Below are 23409 nucleotides of genomic sequence, written 5' to 3'. Positions count from 1 at the left end.
TCTCAGTAAAAGCTCTTATATCAAGTAATTGTATTTTGTAAATCTATATGGGGAGATTTCACAAGCGGCAGACGATATCAAGTCAGATTTTACATTATGTGAACATTTAAAAAACAGGAATGAAATAAGAATTAAATTATTGTAAGATACTTTAAGCCTACAAAACTGCAGTAAAAATATTTGAAATGCAAAACGCTGTTCAATTGCATTGTAAATCTTAGTAAATTTTGTGCCTCCTGTTTTGTTAGAAAGCTCTCATAAGACTAGTAGCCCCAGCTTTATCTTGATGCTATGTGAGATCCTGGGCAAGTATAGTTCCTGCACTAGATTTCCAAAGCTTCATGGTATCCAAAGAATCTCAACATACCTCCTTTAGCTACAAATCTTGGAATTGTGCTTTTAACTCACAGTAGATAAGAGTTGATCCCCAATAATGACGTCTTTGAAGAGGATTCAGAATAAATGTACATGTAAGTAAATGCACACATCCACATCTGTTTCCAAGTTTGCCATTTATGAGGATTATCTATTTATACAGTTGAGAGCAAGACAATAATCATCTCATTTCCATCAAGAATTCCTTAAAGCACAAGCACAGAATGATTTACCTTATAAATGAATGCATAGGAAGGGTCAAAAGATTTTCAACTAAATAATTTCTTATTACATGAAACACACTGCATATATAACAGACATAGAAAAATTTAATCGTTCTGATCAACCGTGTTTTCCAGATATTTTTACTTACCAGGTAATTGTAAAATACACATACTAGAATAAAGAATTCTATTTTTTGTCTTCACAGCTTTCCGTTCCTGCCCTTTGCCTTAATACTCACACACACACACATATGCATACACACACGCACTGTATATCCAGATAGATGACATTTCAGCGAGGACTGGAACCACCCTAAAGCAGAAAACTTGCCAGCATTTTTAAAATCGAACCTTCCACAGCATGGCCTAAACGTGTACTCCACTCATAAAAGAAGGACAAATCAAAAGATATTACTTACATGTATGAGTCTTCTTTGTTACAGAAATACCTGTAGGGAAGAAATGATACAAATGTTAGCAAAATGACCACAACGTAAATTCTTTTGACATGTATTTCATGGTTATACTACTTTATTTCAGGCACACAGCTGCCACTACAAAAGAGGAATAAAAATTATAATGATTGTTATGTTAGGGAGAGAAGGATCTCCTTTCTTTGCACTCAATGTTATATTCTCTCCTTACACCTCATTAATGAATGTTTCAGCATGTACTACATATATGTTGTTGGCATGCATATCTGCACCGTGCTGATGCAAATGGAGGACATCCACAACGCTATGGAAGCTTCCTTTTACTTCCCATGGTTCATAATTGTACCACGCTCATATCAACCAGTACACAACGGTCTACCCAGCCAGAACAGATTTGAGCAGTACAATTCATTTGCTATGTTATTAAGCTCAAGTAGCTCCCTGACTGCAAGCCGTGGCTTACACTCATTAAAAACGAGTAGCTCTCCCAATATGAGTATTAATTGCTGTACTTCCCAGCTAGATACAAATGTCTCCAAACTGTCAAACATACACCTTCTGAAATAATGGCAATGTCTTTATACTACATAGGCATGTGGCAGCAAATCACCAATGAAGCTCCAGCACCAGTGAAATCTGAGGGGCACTTTAAAGAAAGGAACACAATGGATAGTGAGGCAAAATTCATAACACCAAATAAAGATAAAATTAACCCTGCTAAATGTCACTGGAATTCATGCTTGAATACAAACAATATTGTCTCTACTTTAGTAGATAACTGATGCTATACACAGACTCTGCAGTATTTAAGCTTCTCTTTCCTTGAGGGGAATTTCATGAGAAGTGACTGGAAGTAGAACAAGTATTTGAAATATTTTATTGCCGATTAACACCAGTAATTAGGAATCTGAATCGTTTGTCTCACTATTTATGAAAGAGGCAGACCTGTATCTCCTCAGCTATCCTCTTTCTCCTTTAACCACCAAAGGCCTTTTGGTTTTGAGTGGTATATTTCTGTGAGTGTGAGCACTGAAACCTCTTTACTCAAGAAAAGCCAAGTCTCCAGGCTCTGGGAAAAGAAGTTCTGAGCAGTTTCTCTGAGTAATTTTGTGAATGGGAGACACTGGTAAGCAGTTCACAAAAACGAGACTAAAAGGCCTTGATTATACATGTCTACTTAGATCTGGAAGCTCCCAGCCAAGCCTCCACGTTCCTCACGCAGAAGTATTTGCCCCTGCCCAGCTTCCTTGGTCAGGTCCTACGACCTAGAGGATGTCTTACTGAATAGGAAATGCGGAGGAAACAGGTTTTTAATACGAACACCATTTGCAAAACTTCCTCTCCAACACTACTGCTGTTGAATTGATACGTCAGTGCACTTTCAGCATTATGGGAGCCATATGTGTGCTTTTCTCAGAAAATAACGCTTTCTGTAAAATCACTTTGAACAGAAAGTGCTTATGCTGTCACTTCTGATTACTCACAGCCTCTTCACAACGGGATTTGCCTCAGCACAAAACAGACTTAGCTGTATTCGCCGACTGAGGGACTACTTCCCCTGATACAAAACAGCGATGGAAATAGCAGTGCTTATATTTTTTGACTTAATTCTTTTTTATCTGAGATGAGTGGTGGGTTTTTCCAATCAAATGTTTCCACAATAATTACTGATTTCCATCTGATGAGCCTGTCAGCTGTTTTTTATAGATATCTAAAGAAAACCTTTAACAATTGTTAAGAGGCAAGGTTTTTTTTTGTTGTTTTTTTTTTTTTTAATTTTTTTTTTTTATTATCTTTATAATTATATTGGTAGGTACAGTGAAATCAAAGTATTTTTCTCTGAATTGAGTTTTTAGTGACTAATTGCAACCTGGTGGACCCAGGATAAATGCTGCCAGCAGTTCAACAGGATGAGATTTAATCAGGAATCTACGCTCCTATTAAAATAAGTCTAATTTTTCCTTCTAATTTGTATTTTTAAGAAGCCTTCCCTGTCACATCAGTAACTATGAGCAAGTGGAAAATGTGAGCAAAAACATACTGGACTACCCAAACAGTTACTCAGGTTGGATGTATTGCAGCTAGAGCTTTAAATATTAAATATGCAATGAATTCCCACATCATTGCACTCTGCTTTAGTTTTAATGCAGGAGGCCTACATATATGTTTGCATGCCTTTCCTATGAGCTGCATCCCATAAGTCTTATGCAGACAACTCGGTAGTTCTTTTGAAATCAACGAGATCTCTTGAGAAACTAATTCTGGAAGTTCAACACACATCAGTAATATAATTCACAAGAACAGGCACAATTAATTCAGACTGCTGTTGTTCCTGCATATTTCCAGGAATGGATGAATTTACACAGTTTGAATGGACACGACCTAATACAGTGCTGACAGGCAAAGATGTATTTGTTTGTAGTAAGTGGAGTGCAAGTGACCTACAGATTCCTTTAAAAGTGATATGTAACATAGAATCCCATTTTTTAGCATTTCTCCTACATGCAGCATCATTTCAAAGTACGACATGCTTGAGTAATACGTGACAACTTGCCATTATTAGCAATATCCTAAACTGCCAACTTTCCATTCCTTTTTTAACAAATAAAAAAAACCTAAAATAAAGAAAGCAAGAAACAACCCTAACTTTGGTGTTGTTAATACAGCAAGACTTCCTGACTTAACCAACGAGACTTCAAAGTAAAGCAAAGGAAATGTCATGAAAATACCACAATATATCACTGCCATGGTTATCAGTGAGTGAAAGTTTCAGTATTACAGTTATCACAGAATTTATCACTTCAGCAGTGCAATTTGACATTCCAGATAAACACCAAATCTTAAGCAAATTAACTTCTTAGACTTTTCATTGTTGCTATGCAATGCTCTTTGCAACAGCAATCATTTTTTTTTAATGAAAAGAATTCATAGCACATTCCCTTTCCCCCTCCTGCCAACTACATGTAATTTGCCACGATGGGTGATATTTACAAAAAGAGCTTTCTGTACGCAATGAACTTTGAGAAGAGTATCTAACAACAGAGACAGGATATTCTTTTGCAAGAAGTTAGCCTGACTGACCTTCACTAGCCAGCTTCAAATAGAGATAACAATGTCTTCATGTACAAAAAGACTCAGATATTTTATACATCATAAGCTGTTTCTCACAGTTGCCCATCCAAATAAAGAAGCATAATGAAATGCTGCTTGCTCTGTGAACCCAGATCCCCGCTGCTGTTGTACAGTTGTCAACTTTCTATATTTCAAGGGGAAAGCATACTTTGATGTACAGAGTGATAAACAAAAAGTCCCCTGTCTGGTGGAATACATTACTCTGCAAAATATCAAAGAAGAATATTCTTGAGAGCAATTTTCTTAAACTCCAAGAAAACCCTTCCTCAGAAGTTTGTATGGATAAAGATACTGTCACTGGCAGAACCAGGAGCTAATCTTCAGGACTTCTGTTAAGCACCGTTTAGAGTTTGCTTAGTTTTTTGTGCCCAAGCCCAGGTGATTCTCACCGGTCCAATTGCAGAGTATGAAGTTAAATGATCTGCATGCATGATGCTTTGCTCGTGTGAGTGCAAGCATAAGCACCAATACTTTTTGCTTACTTCCACCTTCAACCTAAGCCAGCATTGTGGCTTTGGTATATTCTGGAACTTAGCCCTTCCATGACAGACTGCAAATCTTAAGGAAAAAAAAAAAAAAGATTAAAATTTTAAACCCTGTGTCTCCTGCCTAATGTACTGTGTAAAATCAGAAAGAAAATGTATTACAAGCTTGGATCCCACTGTGTTTCGTCCTGTCACTCCACTTCTTTTTTACTTTGTCACTACACAAAGCTAGCAATTAAGGTGGAAGATTATATGTAACACTCGGGCACTTGCAGAGAACCTACCAAAGCGGAATAATAGATCTGAGTATATTCAGACAGGAGTTCATTCTTTTAGAAACTCTAATAATGATTCATATTTAAGTCAGTACGGAGCTCTGGCTTGAGGGTGCTTTCTGGTCTTTATAGGCAGTGTTTATAGCAACCAAGGTAAAAATAATGTGCATACATGTATGAGAGTACAGGCCAGATGGATTTAAACAAAGAAAATAATGTTGTAAAACAGAGTCCTTGTCTAGGGCACTGTGTAGAGCTGTTAATGACTATCAGCACATATTACTGAAAGTGCTTCAAATATTGTTAATGGGCATTAATGTTAGTACTACAGTCCAAAGAGAAATAAATGATGTGCCAGGGTAGCAAAGAAGGACGGCATACACCGGGCATCAAAGCACTAGTACCAGAAAACAGTGAAAATTATGTAATGGGGGTGGGGAAGCAGGGGGGGAGGGGGAGGAAAGCATTATTTTTTCTTTTAAAAATAATTTTGAATAGGATAATTGTAATATATATATTAATAATATTCCAGTTTTCCCCAGATTTTTTCACAGCTTTTATTGACTGGCTAAGAGCTCATCATCTGAAGTGAGTTTTTCTACAGAGGTTTACATCATGCTTTTGCTATAAAGACCACATGCATCAAAATCCTAGAAATCAAGACTGACCTAAATCTTTCCATCAGTGGTGAAAAACAAAATCTTGATTTTCTAAGATGCACAGCTGTTCCTCATACGTAAATACTACCAGAGTATTTCTCAGAACTTTATTTTTGAGATGTTATTCTAGTCCTCCTCCAAGAATTACGCAATTATTTCAGAATTAGCTACAGAAAAATGTCCACTCTCTCTTCAACTTGCTGCCCAAACAGGGATGCAAGAGATTTGACAAGAACAGATTAAAACCCAAGTTTTTTTTTTCCCCCGTTCTTCTTTTTTTTTTTTTTTTTTAATGTATTATCCTTATTTTACCAACAGATGAACTTTTTAGCCCTTGTAGCTGAGACTGCCTTCCTGTTTCTGAGACTGACCTGCATCATCTAAGAATGTCATGACTTCATTTTTCAGCACGTGATAGGCTCTCCTACCCAGCAGCCCTTAAAATGACAGCAGCATCTCTGAAAACAAATTACTGTAATTCTTTCAAACATTGCAGAGTATTCATAAGAGACAAAACATAACTATCATGAGAGCATGTAATCTGTACAATTCGAAGTTAAAGAATTCGCCGATCCTTTTCAATTTTCCCAAGTCAGTAATGCTTGACAGCCCCTGAGCTGTCCTAACACCTCTGATACCAAAATTACCCCAAAAGAAATGAGAATTTGCCACAACAGAAATTCAAGATACAAGGTCCACTGTCTAAGGCTGACGTAACAATATAAATGCGCTTACTGCTGGCCCAAAATTAAAATACCAACTCCTCATTTATGATAAATATTAAACAATCTACTCTCCTCATGACATCACCCTGGTCTAGTGGCTACGTCCAACTCACTGCTACAAATCTTGCTGTAAATACTCTGTCCCTAACTGTACAAAAACCTGAATGTAACACTCGCTTGAGGCCGGCCTGAAGAGGCACCTTTTGTTGCATGGCTCCGTCCCAGCTGGCACCACTGCACAACAAGGTGATGGCATCACCTGATGGCACGGAGAACTTTATCACTTTATTTACTCCTGATGTGTGATGAAGTACTGAACAACGGTGAGAATAGGATGAGTAAAACTCTTAAGCTGTAAAGATGATTTTTAATCAGTTCCTCCTTTTTTTTTTTTTTTTTTTAATAAACTCACTGAACATCCCTCTAAGCTTTAGTATTTCTTTCATCCTCACAAATAAACACTAGAGTGGATTAGAAGCAAGGAGAGGAAGAAACTTCACTAAGTAACCATTATGTTCTTATATGATAGAGGTCACCACATAATGCATGGCAATGGGGCAATCCAAGTTCGCACCTTATATTACATATTAGAAGTCAAAGATTAGAAGTCAAAGTTTAGAACTGTACATAAGAGTATTTTCAGCAGGAATTCATACAGAAAAACTTTGAATGTGCTTTGTTTTAATGACTACTCATTACACAATTGTCTGAGCAAATCACAAAGTAAGGATTTAAAAACAGTCTTGCAGGGCAACACAATTACATTGACATTGTAATTACATTACATTGGAATCCAGCTGAATGTACAAAGTTGCATAAATCCAAGCAAACCACTACAGTTCTGGAGGTAAAATAAAAGCTGTTAAAAAAAATCAGCATTTCCTAAAACCTGTCACAGATGCTACTAATGCTGCTGTGTTCTAAGTAAATCACAGCTCTTACAGTAAGTCACCATTTTACTCAGTGTAACAGAGTCTGCAGAATACAAGCTGCAGGGACACCTCTGCTGCAAGTGCTCCCATTCTTCCTCAGAGTGACATTCAAAGAACAGCCTCCTTCACCTTCAGGATCTGTCCTATCAGCACACCAATGGGAACAAACTATACAGGCAAGAAGCTCTGTAGTCCATGCAGTTTCAGTATCTTACTGAAACTCCAGAAGACAGCCAATGAAATCCTCCTAGTATTTCTATGACCACAAACAAAACTGTTTATAGGTTGTTCATGAACAGTATATGCCTGTAAAATACACAAATATGAGAATTAAAATTTCCTCGGGAATCTGTATGCATTCAGAAAAGATAACAGCAATAACAAAAGATATAATTCCATAATTCATGAGCTGCCAACCTACTGTGCTTTGTGAGATGACATCCGGTGTACGCTAGTGCTGCAATGGACTACTTGGCTTTTACATGAAGCACACTCATTTACAAAATGAATCATTCCAGAATTCAGTAATACAGCAACAAATATTTTCCAGTCACAGAATCATATCTCCTTGAAGAACTCACAGTATATTGTGCCATACATTGCTTACAGATAATTGAATCTATTTGAAATAGCATTAATATGCCAAATAAGATACTCTAAATTTTATAGCATACAGAAAGTACATTCTGGAAAATCATTTCCTACACTAGCTACACACTACTCACACAGCTGTCCTCACTGCAGTAGCTCATGTTCTAGTCCAACTAAAAGTCTCACCTCTTCATGACATGCTAGAAGTATCTTTGTCCAGTTCTGTCTTATAAAACCATTATGGTCAGAAAAGATCTCAAAGATCATCTGGTCCAACCATCAATCCATCACCAATATTGCCTGCTAAACCATGTCCACATCTTGGTGCCACATCTACCCTTTTCTTGAACACCTCCAGAGACATGGCTCCACCAACTCTCTGAGCAGCCTGTTTTCATGCTTGACCATCGTTTCAGAGAAGTTTTTTCCTAATGTGAAACCTAAACCTTTCCTGGTGCAATTAAAGGCCACTGTTTCTCATTCCATCGCTTGTTACCTTGGAAAACAGACTGACCCCCACCTCACCACAACATCCTTTCAGGGAGTTGCAGAGAGCAACAAAGTCTCCCCTGAGCCTTCTCTTCTCCAGTCTAAACAATTCTAGTTATCTCAGACACTCCCCATAAGACTTGTGCTCCAGACCCCTCACAGCTCAGTTGCCCTTCTCTGGACATAATCCAGGGCCTCAATGTCTTTTCTGCAGTGAGGGGCCCAACACCGAACACAGAACTTGAGCTGCGGCCTCACCAGAGCTGAGGACAGAGGGAAGATCACCTCCAGCTCCTGCTGGCTGCACCATCTCTGATTCAAGCCAGGATGCCACAGGCATTCTTGGCCACCTGGGCTCACTGCTGGCTCATTTTCAGCCAGATTCTGACTAACACCTCCAAATCCTTTTCAGCCTCACAGCTTTCCAGTTACTCTGTCATAAGCCTGTAGCATTGCATGAGGTCGTTGTGACCACGGTGCAGGACTCAACATTGGTGTTTCTGAACCTCGTACAGATGGCTCCAGCCCACTGATCCAGTTTATCCAGATCCCTGTGCTGCACTTCCTGCACTCAGCAGATCGACACTTCCTCCCAGCTTGGTGTCATCTGCAAACTTGCTGAGGCTGTCTCATTCAACTACATAACACTTCTTCAAATTTCTCTTGGAGAAGTGTCACCAGATGAAACATTCCATTCTTTCCATCACCCAAATTTCCATCTAAGAGCAAGTTTTGGCACTGAAACCCATATATTATTTAAGATGGGAGCGAATTGTCAGAATCAGGTTGATTCTGTCCTTTAGTTTGGTATCAAACCCCTTCAAAGCTCTGAAGGATTCTTCATGTGAAAGGAAGCAAACCAGACAGTATCATAGTCTGAACTATTATTTCATAGGAATATAAATTGCTTAAAATAATGATGTGTATATTTAGCTCTTCATATAAAATGAAAACAAAAATCAAAAAGTAAATCAAAAGGACAGAATGTTTTGGATTTCAAGAACTTCAGTTTACCCTCTTTCTTAAATGAGTTCAAATCAAAGCTGGTATGCAAAATACTTGGTTAGTAGGTGTGCTGCAACATGCCCTACTGGCTTCTTACATCAAAGTGTTCCCCCTCTTTTTTGTCTAAGTCAGATGTTCACTTCTCTTGAACTGAAGAGACCACGGAGATCACTGTGATTTTAAAAATTCATTACCAATTCAAATGTCAATTGTAACTGCTTGATTCTCAAAAACAACCATGAAAAGAGAATGCTCATAGATTATTTCCTTCAAGTAAGCAAAATTTACACAATAAAAAAGTATTGATAATATTTCTTGTTAAAACTTTCTACTAAAAATATAATTTGTATATTAACCATTAAATTAGATAACCACCTATGTGCATTCAAAGTAAAGTAATCCTTTTAAGTGATCAAATACAAATGCAGACAATTTTTCCCCTCAGAGCCAGGGGTTAGTCATTCCATGGCAAGTAAAGTCCTCTTGGAAATCCAGTATAGAACACTAAGCATGGTCTTAATCCATGTCAAAACAACACTTCAGCTTCCACAGATTTAGAACTGCTGAACAAAGTGAGGACAATGGACAAATATCATTATCAGTATTGCAAAGATGCTAACGCCAGTGAGAAGAGTGCCTTGGTACTATGCCCTGACAGTATCATATTCCAGTGTCTTCCAGCAACTGCAAGACAAGGATGGTATCTTGGACGAAAAACAGATGTATCCATGGACTATTCAAATGTAACTGGGCAGGCTGTAAAATAGAGATGAAAAAGGATACGCAAGACCTGAGAAGTAACTGGCACGTGCTAAGTATTTTAGCTGAAAGTTAGGCATTTTGAATAGCAGAAAACCACAATAAAACACAGACAAGGCTTCTGGAGAGTTGGGAGGAGAGGAACCCGATGAGATTCAACAAGGGCAAGTGCAGAATCTAGGGAGGGATAACCACGTGGATTGGATGCTGGAAAGGAGCTCTTCAGAGATGGACCTGGCTGTCCTTGTGGACAACACGCTGACTATGAGCAGCAGTGTATCCTTGTGGCCAAGAAGGCCAATGGTAGTCTGGGGTGCATTAAAAAAAAAAAAAAAAAGCATGGTTAAGGGAGGTTATCTTCCCCCTCCACTCTGCACTGGTGAGGTCACATCTGGAGTTCTGTGCTCCACAGTTCAAGGCAGATAGGAAACTTCTAGAGAGAGTCAAGCAGAGCACCACAAGGATGATTAGAGGCTAGGAACACGTTGTAAGGAAAGGCTGAGAGATCTGGGACTGTTCAGTCTGGAAAAGAGAAAGCTGAGGGGGAGAAGTCAGATGGATGGAGTCAGGCCCTTTTCAGTGGTGCCCAGCAGCAGGACAAGGGGCAACAGGCACAAACTGGAAAACAGGAAGTTCCAAATGAACATGACTAAAAAATTCTGAAGAATTTTACTTCGAGGGTGACACAGCACTGGAACAGGCAGCCCAATGAAATTGTAGAGTCTCCTTCTTTGGAGATATTCAAAACTTGTCTGGATGTTTTACTATGTAACGTGCTGCAGGGAGCCTGCTTTAACAGTGGGGTTGGTAGACTATGTGACCTGCAGAGGTCTCTTCCTGCCCCTACAATTCTGTGATATTCTCTATCAAGCTGGAAAAAACGGTGGGAAGGACACTATCAAGTGATGCATCAACCACATTTGTTTTGACATGTAAGTTGCTCTGGGAGATCTCCAATCCAAATACAGGCACAAAAAAGTCCAGGCTAACTTTTCAGAACAAACAGGAATAACATACAAGATCATATATTTGCAACCTAAAATAGCTTTTTCTCTTTTTCCCTTCTCCCCCAATTCTTTATGTAACTTAAAATTGTATAATACTATTATAAAGAGCTATGCTACTGACTTTACTGAGTAACTTGTGACTTCAGTGACTGACTAGGTAGAATGGCTGTTTGCAAAGATTTGAGTAACTGAGTGAAATATAAGCTATTCAAAATGTGAAGATTTATCCCACATCAAAAAGCACAAAATGATCGCAGGTACTTTGTTTTCCTTAGTTATTACTTACTTAACACTTTTTGCAATACTTCACATCAGCAAGTTAGTTTTAAATATCCTTGAAAAGCAAACATTAGTTGCCATTTACAGTACTGTGAAACAGAAACCAAACAGTTATGTAACTACAAGTGATGTATTTGTAAGGTTGGGTTGCCAGGCTTAGAGCACCAATCCTAAATCAAACACTGCAAGTAAGGATTTTCTCACTGCATCTCTTTCAATCTGTTTTTGACTTACCAAGATGACTGAGATCAATGAAAACGTGGGCCTCCATTCTAAAGGCGGTTCTTGTAATAATGTGCCGAAATCTTTTTAAAACAGAAGATATGAAAGTATCGTATATTTCTTGTGAAAATATACAGAAAATAACTTTTTCCTAAAAGTTTTTCAAATTACCCTACAATATTTGAAATTATCCTCCTGTACTAAGGAGGGCTATGAGGACAGTGAAGAGTCTAGAAGGGAAGATGTGTGAGGAGCAGCTTAAGACCCTGGGTTTGTTCAGCCCAGAGCAGAGCAGCCTGAGGGGAGGCCTGATGGCGGCTGCGGCTCCTCACAGGAGCGGAGGGCAGCACTGAGCTCTGCTCTGTGACAGTGACAGGGCCTGAAGGAACGGCATGGAGCTGTGTGTGAAGTGGGGAGGTGGTGATTAGGATGAGGTTCTTCACTGAGAGGGCAGTCAGGCACTGGAACAGGCTGCCCAGGGCAGTGGTCATGGCACCGAGTGCCGGAGTTAAGAGGTGTCTGACAATGCTCTCAGATACACGGCCTGATTTTTCGGTGGTCCTGTGTGGAGTCAGGAGTTGGACTTCATGATCCTTGTGGCTCCAACTCAGGATATTCTATGATTCTATATGTAATACGTAATTTCACACTGACTACGGAGCATTGTTCTTTGGTAGATTTGTAAAGGATTGTAAACGACTGCTGCTTCACAAGTAGCTATTTCTGCACCATACAAGCCCTTTCAAAATCACTAAGGAAATTTATTAGGCTGAATAAATTTCTTGGTTCACTGTAAGGACTTTAAGCTGACTTTCATCTATTTAACATCTTGGACGAGTTTGACCCACTGTAGATTAACTGAAGCCAACTCTGGATATCAAGTTCTTCCTATAATGGTAGGATTACTTTAATTGAAAGACCATCAACATTTTAACACAGATATGTTTGCTTTGCTTGATTGTTCTGCTAAGTGTTTAGACAGCAATATTTTTGATCCAGAAAAAATGATTTCTTCCATATTACTTCATCTATCCCAACTGAATACTCGTGTTGTAATGTGCCTGTACATTAGCCTTTCATTATTCTTCTGAGACTGACTGTTGCAAAAAATTACACTTTTTCAAGCAGTCTCCCATCATGGTAACTTTTTGTTCTTTCAAAATATACTAAGGTTAAATCTCAACTTTTCATTGCTTCACTCTCCTGGGAGCAAGAAAGAAGATTCTATTATGTCTTCTTGATCAGCCTCGATGAATGAGGGGAAAATAGGGATAGGAAAGAATTTGTGCTAGAAGTTTATGCAAAATTTGAGACTTGAATATAGCACAAGTAGTACTTCAACACTTCAGACTCCTTCCATGCTGAGACCCCTGGAGAGCTGAGTTTAAATCACTAAACTTATTTCAGGAAAAGGGAGAACACTCTGGAGAAAACTCTGTTGAATCCAGCAAAATTAATAAACTGGTTGCTGCTGATGTGAACTACATTTTCTGACAGAAGTTTGACAAATTTGTAATTCCCTCTTAGCTAGCTTGTGAATGCAGCACTTGTTGCTCATTTTTAACAATTATTTAATACTAAATAACACAATAAAAGTTATAAAAGATAAAACACAATAAAAGTTATAATAAAAAATAAAAATTGTTAACTTTCACTCACCTATCATTTTCAGTGCCAGTTTCTTTATCATAATTCCTCTTTTTCACAAACAATAAAGGAAAATTATGATCTACATGAAAGTCTGACAAAAAGGTCAACCTATTATTTCCCTATTACAAAAAAAGTTTGATCTCCATCAGATCATTTTTGTTGAAAGAAACGAGAACTAATAATTTCAAAGTTACATTGATAAATCCATAACAGTATGCTACAAATCAAAACAGAATTAATTGAATTTATTTGTCATCTAGCTTCACTCATTTAGCATAATTACACCCTAAACATGGTTGGATGCACACTTTTCAGAGTTTTTCTTCTCCTCCTCTTATTGAAAGCCATTGCTGCTTTGCATTTCCATATGTTTAGGAGCCCAGCTGCTTCGAAGCAGTTGCTGCACTGCTGTGATGGTTGGTGATGGGGAGTACAGTTTAACTCTGAGCAGATCCTTGTATGCATGGACTACTGGCAAAGCTTAATTTTTTTACAAAAATGATTGTAGGTTCCAGAACTAAACGCAGCTCATAACACATTTAAATGGTTTAAGAAGTAGAGTAAGGTGTTAATATCCCTTTGACCTTAAGTATATTTAGAAATTCTATAATAAAGAAGCCTATGAGATATCTAATTACACTTCATAAAGCAGTAAAACAAATTAAAACAGAATCCATTTTCTTTTTGTAACATATGAAAAAGCGTTTGCCATTTCAGGCAGACAAGCCAAAAACACACTTTGAATCAGTATTCTGACAGCTACGTGTTTACCTTGTCAGAATAAAGGCCCTTCATTATTATAAGCCTTTAGTTCTTTTAACCATTTAATTATAGAGCACACATACCACTCAGATGTATTTTTCTCTTACATTAAGACTCTCTCAAGCCTGTAATTGCATTACAAAGTCAATATGCATCCCATGATCCGGAATTTAGTAGTATCTTCACAAATCTGTCACTAATTCCCCCCCCCTTATAGGCAGGATGTGACACCTTCCCATCAAGCTGGAAAGATCTTCCATTAGAACATTAAGAGTTTCCCTGAAAAGTTATACTCCTGAGTGGGAAAATACCTAGTGAGAACAAAGAAAAGGAAGGAAAGATCATGTTATGTTAAGAAGTATCCTAAAATACTGTGTAGATATATGTCCTGTACATAGAAACTATGCTCACACCATAGCTATAATAATTTAAAAAACAAAGTGGGCCTGTGCACTTGTTAGTCCAGTCCTCTGGCAGTTATGCTGATAGGTAACTACATGTTCCTATTTACTGAGTGTGACAGTAAACCCATGTGTGGCATTCGTCATTCCTAGCTCCTACTACAACATGTGCAGGCTTCATCTGCAGAATGTGATTTGTAAAGCTGCCCACTGCCTACCAAACCTCAGTTTGTCCTGGCTGGGTTATTGCCCATTTGTTCTATCAGATCTGAAAGATTTCTTGTTTCTTATACATTAAATTTAACAAAGTGCAGTGGAGTACTTCAAACAATACATATTTATCTCTACTGATATGATTGACACCTGTCAGGCTGAAGTTATGTGGTTGAGATTTCATCTCATGAGTTAAAAAGGAGGAATTATTTTGGATCTGAATGACTGTATCAAGAACCAAGAGACTTGTACTTACATTCTGGTTTGGTCATTAACTTCTCTAATGATTGTACAAAATTCATTCGACTTCTGTGTATTACAACTGCTTGTCAACAATAAACTCAGCCTTTATCCTCCAGTCTTTGCCAGGTACATACATATGAAAAACATTTTAAGATAAGATTTGATTCTTGCTTTAAGTTTGGATCAACTCCACTCAGCATGTTGGTGCTTCTCAACAATATTGAAATATTCCCTATAGGTAAAAATCACCAAGTTCCATCACAGTGATTGTAACTTTTCTTACGAGAAAACAGATTTGATTAAAACAAGCAATTTCAGTCTATTCTGTACATTGCATCATCCTTAACACTCTCTAGAAAGTGTAGGCATCTAAGCACAATTAGCAAAATTTTCCCTTAAACTTTCTGCTCTCTGAAGACTACGGTTTCCTCACGAACACAGTGTGCTTTAACAAACACATGGAAGCAGTATGAAGCTGTACAGCAGGAGGAAAAAAAAAAAAAACACCATGAAAATATCCAAAGAATCCCACATTAGTTATTCTCAGGGCTCTAGGGAAATTAATCATGGGTAGGAGAAAGGTATAACCTGACTCCTTTACATACATAGTTCAAATCTACAGCATTAGCAACTGAAGCTCGAGACAAGAAAATTGAGCACTGGTCTGTAAATTCATTCTAATGACATCACTCCAGGATTATTCTTTTGGGAATGGTTTGTATAGGGGGTTGGGAAGAGAACGCAGGGGATTCAGGAAGGGAGATTTGATTACGTTTGAGCTATTTCGATTTGAGGATGCTCTTCACTGACAATATAGAAAGCATCTTATCTGAGAAGGGATTTCACTCAGCTGCTTTAAAAATCCTCCATACATACTGCGAGTCAGCACATTCCCTGCAGGATCAATTGGCACGACAAACTCTCGACATCCTCTGTACCATCTTAAAGAGAACTGCATTTCCATAGAAAAACCTTTTCCAGGCAAAAATATGACATGCAAGGGTTTGTCCTGGGGCAATTAAAAAAGAACTTTTTATAAGTAAATTTAGTGCTTGCAAAAAGTTGCTGCATTGACAACACTCAGTACCAAAGGGTTTTCTTTAATCCAACAAGCTGCAGCAGAGTGAACGTCTCCTTTCTGCCACTGCTCTTTATCTCACAGTAAAATGAATTAGATCTACAGAGGGGGGTTAGAGTGAGTTTAGCTCTTCAGGCTCATTTATCAGTAAAAATTACTTTTAAACGTACAAGCAGAGTCTCGCTGATTAAAAAAAAAAATCATCCAAATACTCGAAGCGCTTAAATGACTTCTTAGATTTTAAGCAGTCAAGTACCAATCTCCTATGAAATGGCCAAGACTGCAGCCAATTAAAGTCAACAAAAGCTCTGAATGGAGCTCTTTGTACACAGGTGGTACGCTGGTAAGAAAATCAGATTTCTTCATTCAGGTTTCTTGCATTCCCTGCATTAAAACATCAAATTTATCTGAAATATTGCATGACAGTAATCGATATTGTCAAAGACATTTCTTTATAAAATGATAAATAATAATATGTATAGATTTCGAGTATAAGTGTTACTTTTTACATTGCATTTGTTACTACATACACTGTTTTTGCACACCACGTACACACATAATTATCCCTATGGCAAAACCCACAGAATTATTCCTAGAAAGGAAAAAATAAAGAACAAAAAGCTACTTAAGGACAAAACAAACAAACAAACAAACCTTCAGTTTTAAAATTCTGAAACTACAGCCTTACAGGTGATGATCCTTTGCAGAATATAGGGAATTTGGCAAGCAAAATGTAAATTAAGTCAGATTGGTTGAAATGGGATCTCTAGCAGAAGGGAAGGACTGCCAAACCATGGGCAGTTCCTCCCTAACAGCTCCAGGCTGGGCCATCCACCGAGGCCGCTGCGCACCGCTGCTGCCCAGATGGAATCAGATCTGCACAGCAGGTAGCTCAGCTATGTTCATCTGCACCAAGTGACCCACAGCTGATACAGCACTGCCTTGCTACACAAAGAATGGAATTGATATTTTAACACTAGGTATCTAATTAAGGTCACTGGTTTTGATACCCTTGCATGTAGGGAAAAGTTACGCACAGATAGAAAACGTGTACATTACTGCGTGATTGTGTGAGATTCACTTTCTGTTCTGTATCTGTTATTGAGAAAATTTACATTGACACGCATCGTGCATGCTTATTACAACCAACCTAGCGTTCTTCCTTCTTGTCTGCTATCAGATTTAGCACTGACTAATGAAAGGTGGTTTTTTAGAAGTGCTTTCAGGGAGGACTTCACAGCTGATGCAATGCAAGACTCTAGGGGAACACTATACTCTCCTTGTGCAAACAAAACGGCCATTAACTCCAACATGACCAAAAGGGGATGGAACACTGTGCCTTAAGATGATGGGCCTGGCATATGCCTTAAGGCCAGCAGCATGGCTTATCACACTCCTTCCTCGAGATGACCGTAACAAACACTCAACATGCCTGTAACAAACACTTTTGGGTAAACAACTCCAGTAGTTAATGCATATAATAAGCAGAATGGAAACCCATAGGCTGAGCTCCACTAAAGTGAAAAAATAGCTACTCATGCTCATTACAGTTACATCAAGTTTATTACATGCATTAAACAATGAAGTGATGCCTCCAAGCAGCTCTTGCCTTCCACAGTCTGAAACATGAGAAACATTTCTTTACACAGAAATGGGAATGCAGCATTCCACCAACCCTTTCAGAGCTAATTTTTTTTAAATTTCTCCAAACTGCACACACTAGAGAAGTTAAGGAAACCACTAAGACATTTCATATAAAAATAGCATTGTACTCTATGACATCAATAGCACTGCATAAATGCAACTAAGAGTAGCACCGAAACCAAAAGATAAGGACAAGTGAACAAAGGAAAAAAGGCATTGTAGGGGCATCTGGAAAGGAGGAACCCACTGACAACTGTATGATAACACAGGAGAAATTCTATATGCTTCTATATGTTCTGATGAAGGAATTCAAGACATAGGTCTTCACTCTTATTTGTGTGCAGAGGAAGTGGGTGCACATGCAGTTAAATATGTACGTGTGAGTATCTGAATATGTATTTTTCCATAGAGATAGGCAATCCTGTCATCATGTCTAAAGCAAGGATTTTGAACGTGTCCTTGAGCCAGGCATTCAATCTCTGCTCCCCATCTGCGTTAGTGGGATAATATTGTCCCCCAGGGATCCCATGGATAAGGATAAATAGGATTAAGATTGAGAGGTGCTAATACAACCCTGAAAGCTCATATCAATATTCTGATAGGTTCCTAACATCACCACAGCACAACATTCAGTTATCTGACAGATACTCAATGATATTATCAGCTAGCTACTTGGTTTAAATTAGTAGTTGCTCTTCACTGGCTTTTTCATTTTCCACTCAAACTCCTAGCATATATAATGAAAAACGATGGCGTATCAAAGTAGAGCTGAGAAAAAAACACCATTTACCTATTTCCTTACCTCTTCCTAACCTGAACTGCCACATGAGAAGAGGTCAGACAAGGCATTTGTTTGTGGAAAGAGCCTCCTGTGGATGCACAAAAAAAAGGAGCAGTATTCATTACTAAAAATCATACAGGAGTTGTATAAATATTTACCGAGTGAAAGAACAAGTTGGCCAATGTTTTCCACCAATCGGTGGAAGGGAGTCTCTAATTAATGAAACCAAAGCTGTAGGGTTTTAATGGGCACTTAAGACCAGTTCTGGAAGCTAAACACAAATGCCACAGTTCAAAGACTGGAGTCTATTAAGGCCTAGTGCACTCTTGCTCTCGGCTGACTGCTCACAAACTGTGAAGAGGATTAAGGTGGATGGGATCACTGCCAACTTGAGGCTGTTAAATGACTGCATTACGAAAAAACCTCCATAGCTTACTGTTGAATATTTTTTCCACAAAATTCTCAGCCACTGGAAAAATAAATAGGGAGGGGGAAAGGTTATTTCTGGGGGGGGCTGGAGGGGATGGTGTAAAATTGCACTGACAACAGCAGGTTCATAACCTGACTCACTGAATACCAATAATAACAGGGGAAAAAAGCAATAATTAATGACCAAGTCTATGTGCATTTCATTAAGTGCAAACAGCTGTCATAAATATCTTAATTTAAAGAGCTGCTGGACAGGGAATTACAGCACTCTAAAAAGCTTCTTCCTTCTGCTGCTTCACAGAACCGGAACATATCAAGGCTTTAAATTTTTAAACATGGCTTTCATGTTCCTTAGTGCACAAAAAAATCTCTGAAAAATCAGCTTGTTAAGAGATTCGCCTAGCAGCCTCCTACCTGTGCTTCTGCCTGGAATGCTTTTATACACGGAATGGAAATCAATCTGTGTATCCAAGTTTTAATTTTTATAAATGTATTTCTTTAAACATTGTAATAACTTCACCTCATTTAGTGGTACACTTCCTCATTATACCCAGCATATATGCAAGCCTTGTTAAAATCTCACCCTTCCTGTTAAACTGGCAGACTTAACATTTTTCCCTCATTTTTCTGAGGAGTAACGATGATATCATAATTTAAAATTTGAACCATTTGAATGTCATAAAGAGAGACCACTTCTTATGTCCCAGGTGTAACCAGAGTGAATCAGGAAAGAGAGCAACTCTATTATGTCATAGCAAGATATTACCAAAGGAGTAATAGTACTGTGCATGACAAAACCTCTCTCAAAACAGCAGCCCACTGCTGTCTGCTTTTTGTATAAAGCATTTTCAAGATCCTAACACTACTGCCTTCACTGTTAATAAAAGTCACTTTATTTGCCACACCATATTTGCACATGTGGGGTTTTTCATTGCCTCTACTTGCCAGTAAAGAATGACTAATAGCTGTAATTTGTCATTTCCCAGCTTTCGTGGTTTCTGTTTCAAACAGCGTTCCTTATCTTTTGAGAGTTTCAATTTGGGGAAAATTGTCTTGTATACAATGTTTTCCTCCATTTCAAGCCAAGTTACCACCTAGAGATACTGCAGGTGACAAGCACACTGACAAGCACATTGACTGAGACACTTTGGTTTTGGTAACACTGCAACAGCACACTTATCAGAAACATTACCTGCCTGTGATGGTCAAGCAAAGCATGCAGGAATCGAACTATCTGACTTTCAGCCTCTGAGACTGAGCCATGAAGACAGGTAGTGACAACAGGAAACACCACCTTTCCCTCAGAGAGGCTTTCTTTTCAAAAGCAAATATTTTGCAGGGCCCCTGACAAAAGGAACATTTTGTATTCATTTGCAGTCCCGGCATACATTATATCCTCCCTGTTAGATGCACAACCAGTAGCTGACTTAGGCCTACAAAGACCCTGATGCTCATATCCTAACCTAGCTCATTCACTAGAAATGGGCAGCGGCAGGACGGGTCACAGGCAAACTGCAGGCCTGTCCTGTTAGCTGCCCGTCCTCTGCCTTCATGTCTGCTTGCCTGAGAAATGCTCACCTTTTAAATTAAGTCTTAGAAGATGAGCAGCTACATATGTGCTCCCCAGTGCTGCTACTCAATCCTCTGAAAGCTCCTCTACATGTGCAGCAGAGCTCCCAGCAAGCATTTGGATTATGGCAGTATACTGGGTCAAAAATTGTAAGTATAGAATTTAAGGAATATAGACCTATCACCATTGTATTTTCTCAACTCTTTCAAGCCCCAAATGAGCTGTTTTGTGGGGTTTTAAGTGCCTCCATTGCAAAACAAATACACATCCAAAAACAAGACAAGACAAAAAGTTAAAAAAATGGTTTAATAAATTTTGTGCATTTCTTTGCAGAGACAGCAAAAGGCAAATGTCTCGGTGACCCAGAGACTGGCAGGAGATCTGCTCACACACAGGACATGGCCCTTAGAGCAGAACGGCCACACCAGCATGCAAAGTGCCTCAGTGACAGCCCAGGGGTTCCCCCACACCTGCATTTTCAAGTTAGCACCTCAGCCATCCACACTACTAAGCTCTTGCTTCAGTCCTGACTCAGTTATCCCACTTGGCTACCACAACAACTCAGCCATGGATGATGAGTGGCTTAAGGCAGCCTCACACCCAGCCCCAGCCCTTTTCCAGGCAAGGCGGGTGTAATCCACAGGGCAAACAAAACTAGGCAGCCTGGCTAACAAAGACAGCATAGGCGTAGTCTAAACCTAACTTTCAGTTCTGTCAGCTAACATACATTTTAACTTAAGACAATAAAAGCCTCTACCTATTTACAGACTTTTGAGAAAATAAAGCCTGGGGTTCTGGCTAATGGAGAATTAGAAGTAGTAAGTCTTAAAATGCTCTGAATATACTCTGTTTCCATTTGTGCTAATACAAATGCAAAATTTAAGCAGTGCTTTGTTTTTTTGTGTTTCCTATTTCTTGCTCTGTTATTGCATTTTTTGTAAGTAGGAAAAATGGAAATTGCCATCGCTTATTCTGGAATCAAGGAGAGAATCCAGTGAAGCCAGGCAGGGGCATTTAAGTCCCAAAAAACACAAGCTACGAGCTTTGCATACACAGCTGTTTTATCTCAAAAGCAAGTTGCCAGTGTATTCCAGGAACAACACATGGTTTTTCTGTTTTCTTCTTTCAGTTTCAAAAACATAATATAAACTGACCAAATGTGTTACACCATTCTGGGACACAAGCTGGGAGAGGACAGGCTGGGCAGTGTAACTAAACCTGGACTGTAGCGAAGCAGTGATTCGTAACTTCATACCTCAACCATCTCTAAGTGTGAAATGCTGAGTAACATTGCCAGCTACTGAGTTTCAGCATTCCCCAGGTCTCTGCTGAGATGCATCACTGGAAAACTTCCCAGCTGTCTTCCTAGCTAGGCCCCCAGGTTTGGCAGCCTGAAAAACTGGTCTTTTCATTCTAAACCACTTCAGAATAAATATCATTGAGCGAGTTCAACACCAGCACCTCACCTAAATACAGCTTTTGCCTGAGTAATTTTTAAGCATGCGTTCTTGCTGACTTATTTCCTCAGATGAGCTCACGTTAAGTCTTTCCCACTTGGAAGAAATAGGCAGCAAGGATGCATTCTTATACCCAGCTCTCCCAAAGGCAGAGAACAATTGGTGCTTTTTTAACAAACAGGATTTTGATTTCCCCCCCTCTGACGTCTCCCTAACTGCTAATAACACAAGACCTTCAAGAGTTTTCTCTGTCAACAGTGAAAAGCATACAGACCTCAGCATCAGTGCTAAAAACTGAACACAACAGCAGCCCCACTTTGGAAAATGAAGAATAAGGTCCCATTTTCAACATACAGCACAACTCCTGCTGCCTATTACTTACTGCATGCTTAGTTCCTTCTCATAATTACTAGAGGAAGCACAAGACAGTAAAAGTCAGGTGATTTACAGACATGTATCTGTTTTTTCATATCAATTGTTTGGTTCTCACTTTTACAGATAAGGTAATTTTTGATATTTGACAAGATAGAGAAGAAAGCTCTTTCTTAAGCTTTATCTAATTCACTGTAAACATATTTTTCCTAATGCCAATGAATCTGTTTTTACGCCATCATATAAGCACCTCTGTGCTAAAATGCAATCTGTGTGGCTATCTAACCAAATCTGTCTGGCAAAATACCTGTAGAGATGCACAGCAGAAACTGCCTTTATGCAAAGAAAGTCTTAATACAGACTTTGATATAAGCAGAGTCTAAATCCGTTTACAATTTTTTCATCAACTGTAACACTCCACATAGAATACGCTGAGAACGAACATAATTCAGTTCACTTGCACTACTGATGGAGCAGAAATCAATGACCTTTGCATTACTTATTGAAATGTTAATTATCCTAAAGGGAAAACCTGATATCATTCTGTTATGTTTCTAGCCATGCAAAAAAAAAAAAAAAAAAAAGATGCATACAGTGCTTTTGTTCAGCTATCTGGATAGAGGAATATTGCCTGGTAACACAGGAACCATGACTCACACCTGCCCAGTTCAACAAGTATGCAAGGACCATCATCAGGAGCAGCAAAATGAAGACAAGCATGAGGATGAGGATGCACATAGTTTAATTAACAACTAGCCTCTATATATCAAATTGCCATCACACACTGGTTTTATACCACACACTGATGAACACTGAAGTCACTGAAAGTGCTGAATTTCCATCTGTGGCCACCACAATTTTAAGCAAACAGTTTCTAATCTCAGTGTTCCTAAATCCATGGGGTTAGACAGAATTCACTACAGAGAGTACTGAGGGAGTTAGAGGATGTTAGAGCTGGCTTTCTCTCGGGAATTAACTAGAGATTACGGAAGGTCCCTGTGAGTAGAAGCGAGCCAACGTAACAGCCACCTACAAAAAGAGCTTGAGAAGATCCAGGAAGCTACAGACCTACTCTTCTAACCTCAGCCCCTGGAAAACCCATGGAGAAGATTATTCTGGGGCATACCGAAAACCACTTAATGAACAAAGTGATTATCAGGCACAGTCAGTGTGCGTTTATCACAAGAAAGTCTTGCCTCAATAATCTGATCCTCCT

At 38.8% G+C, this 23409-nt stretch overlaps 1 protein-coding gene across 5 annotated transcripts in view; it reads right to left on the bottom strand.

Annotated features, from left to right (window-relative positions):
- The window catches only part of RORA (RAR related orphan receptor A), a 398577-nt gene that overhangs the window by 102035 nt on the left and 273133 nt on the right, over positions 1-23409 (bottom strand). For all 5 annotated transcript variants that reach the window (XM_090148734.1, XM_090148738.1, XM_090148735.1 and 2 more), the window contains one exon: positions 1019-1048. In XM_090148734.1, coding sequence (XP_090004860.1) covers positions 1019-1048 — 30 coding nt within the window. The remainder of the gene's footprint in view (positions 1-1018; positions 1049-23409) is intronic.

Source organism: Phasianus colchicus, chromosome 12 (assembly GCF_987193195.1).
Source record: "Phasianus colchicus chromosome 12, bPhaCol1.hap1.1, whole genome shotgun sequence".
Classification (NCBI taxonomy): domain Eukaryota; kingdom Metazoa; phylum Chordata; class Aves; order Galliformes; family Phasianidae; genus Phasianus; species Phasianus colchicus.
Note: the sequence above shows the minus strand (reverse complement) of the source record. Positions and strands in the feature narration are given on the sequence as shown.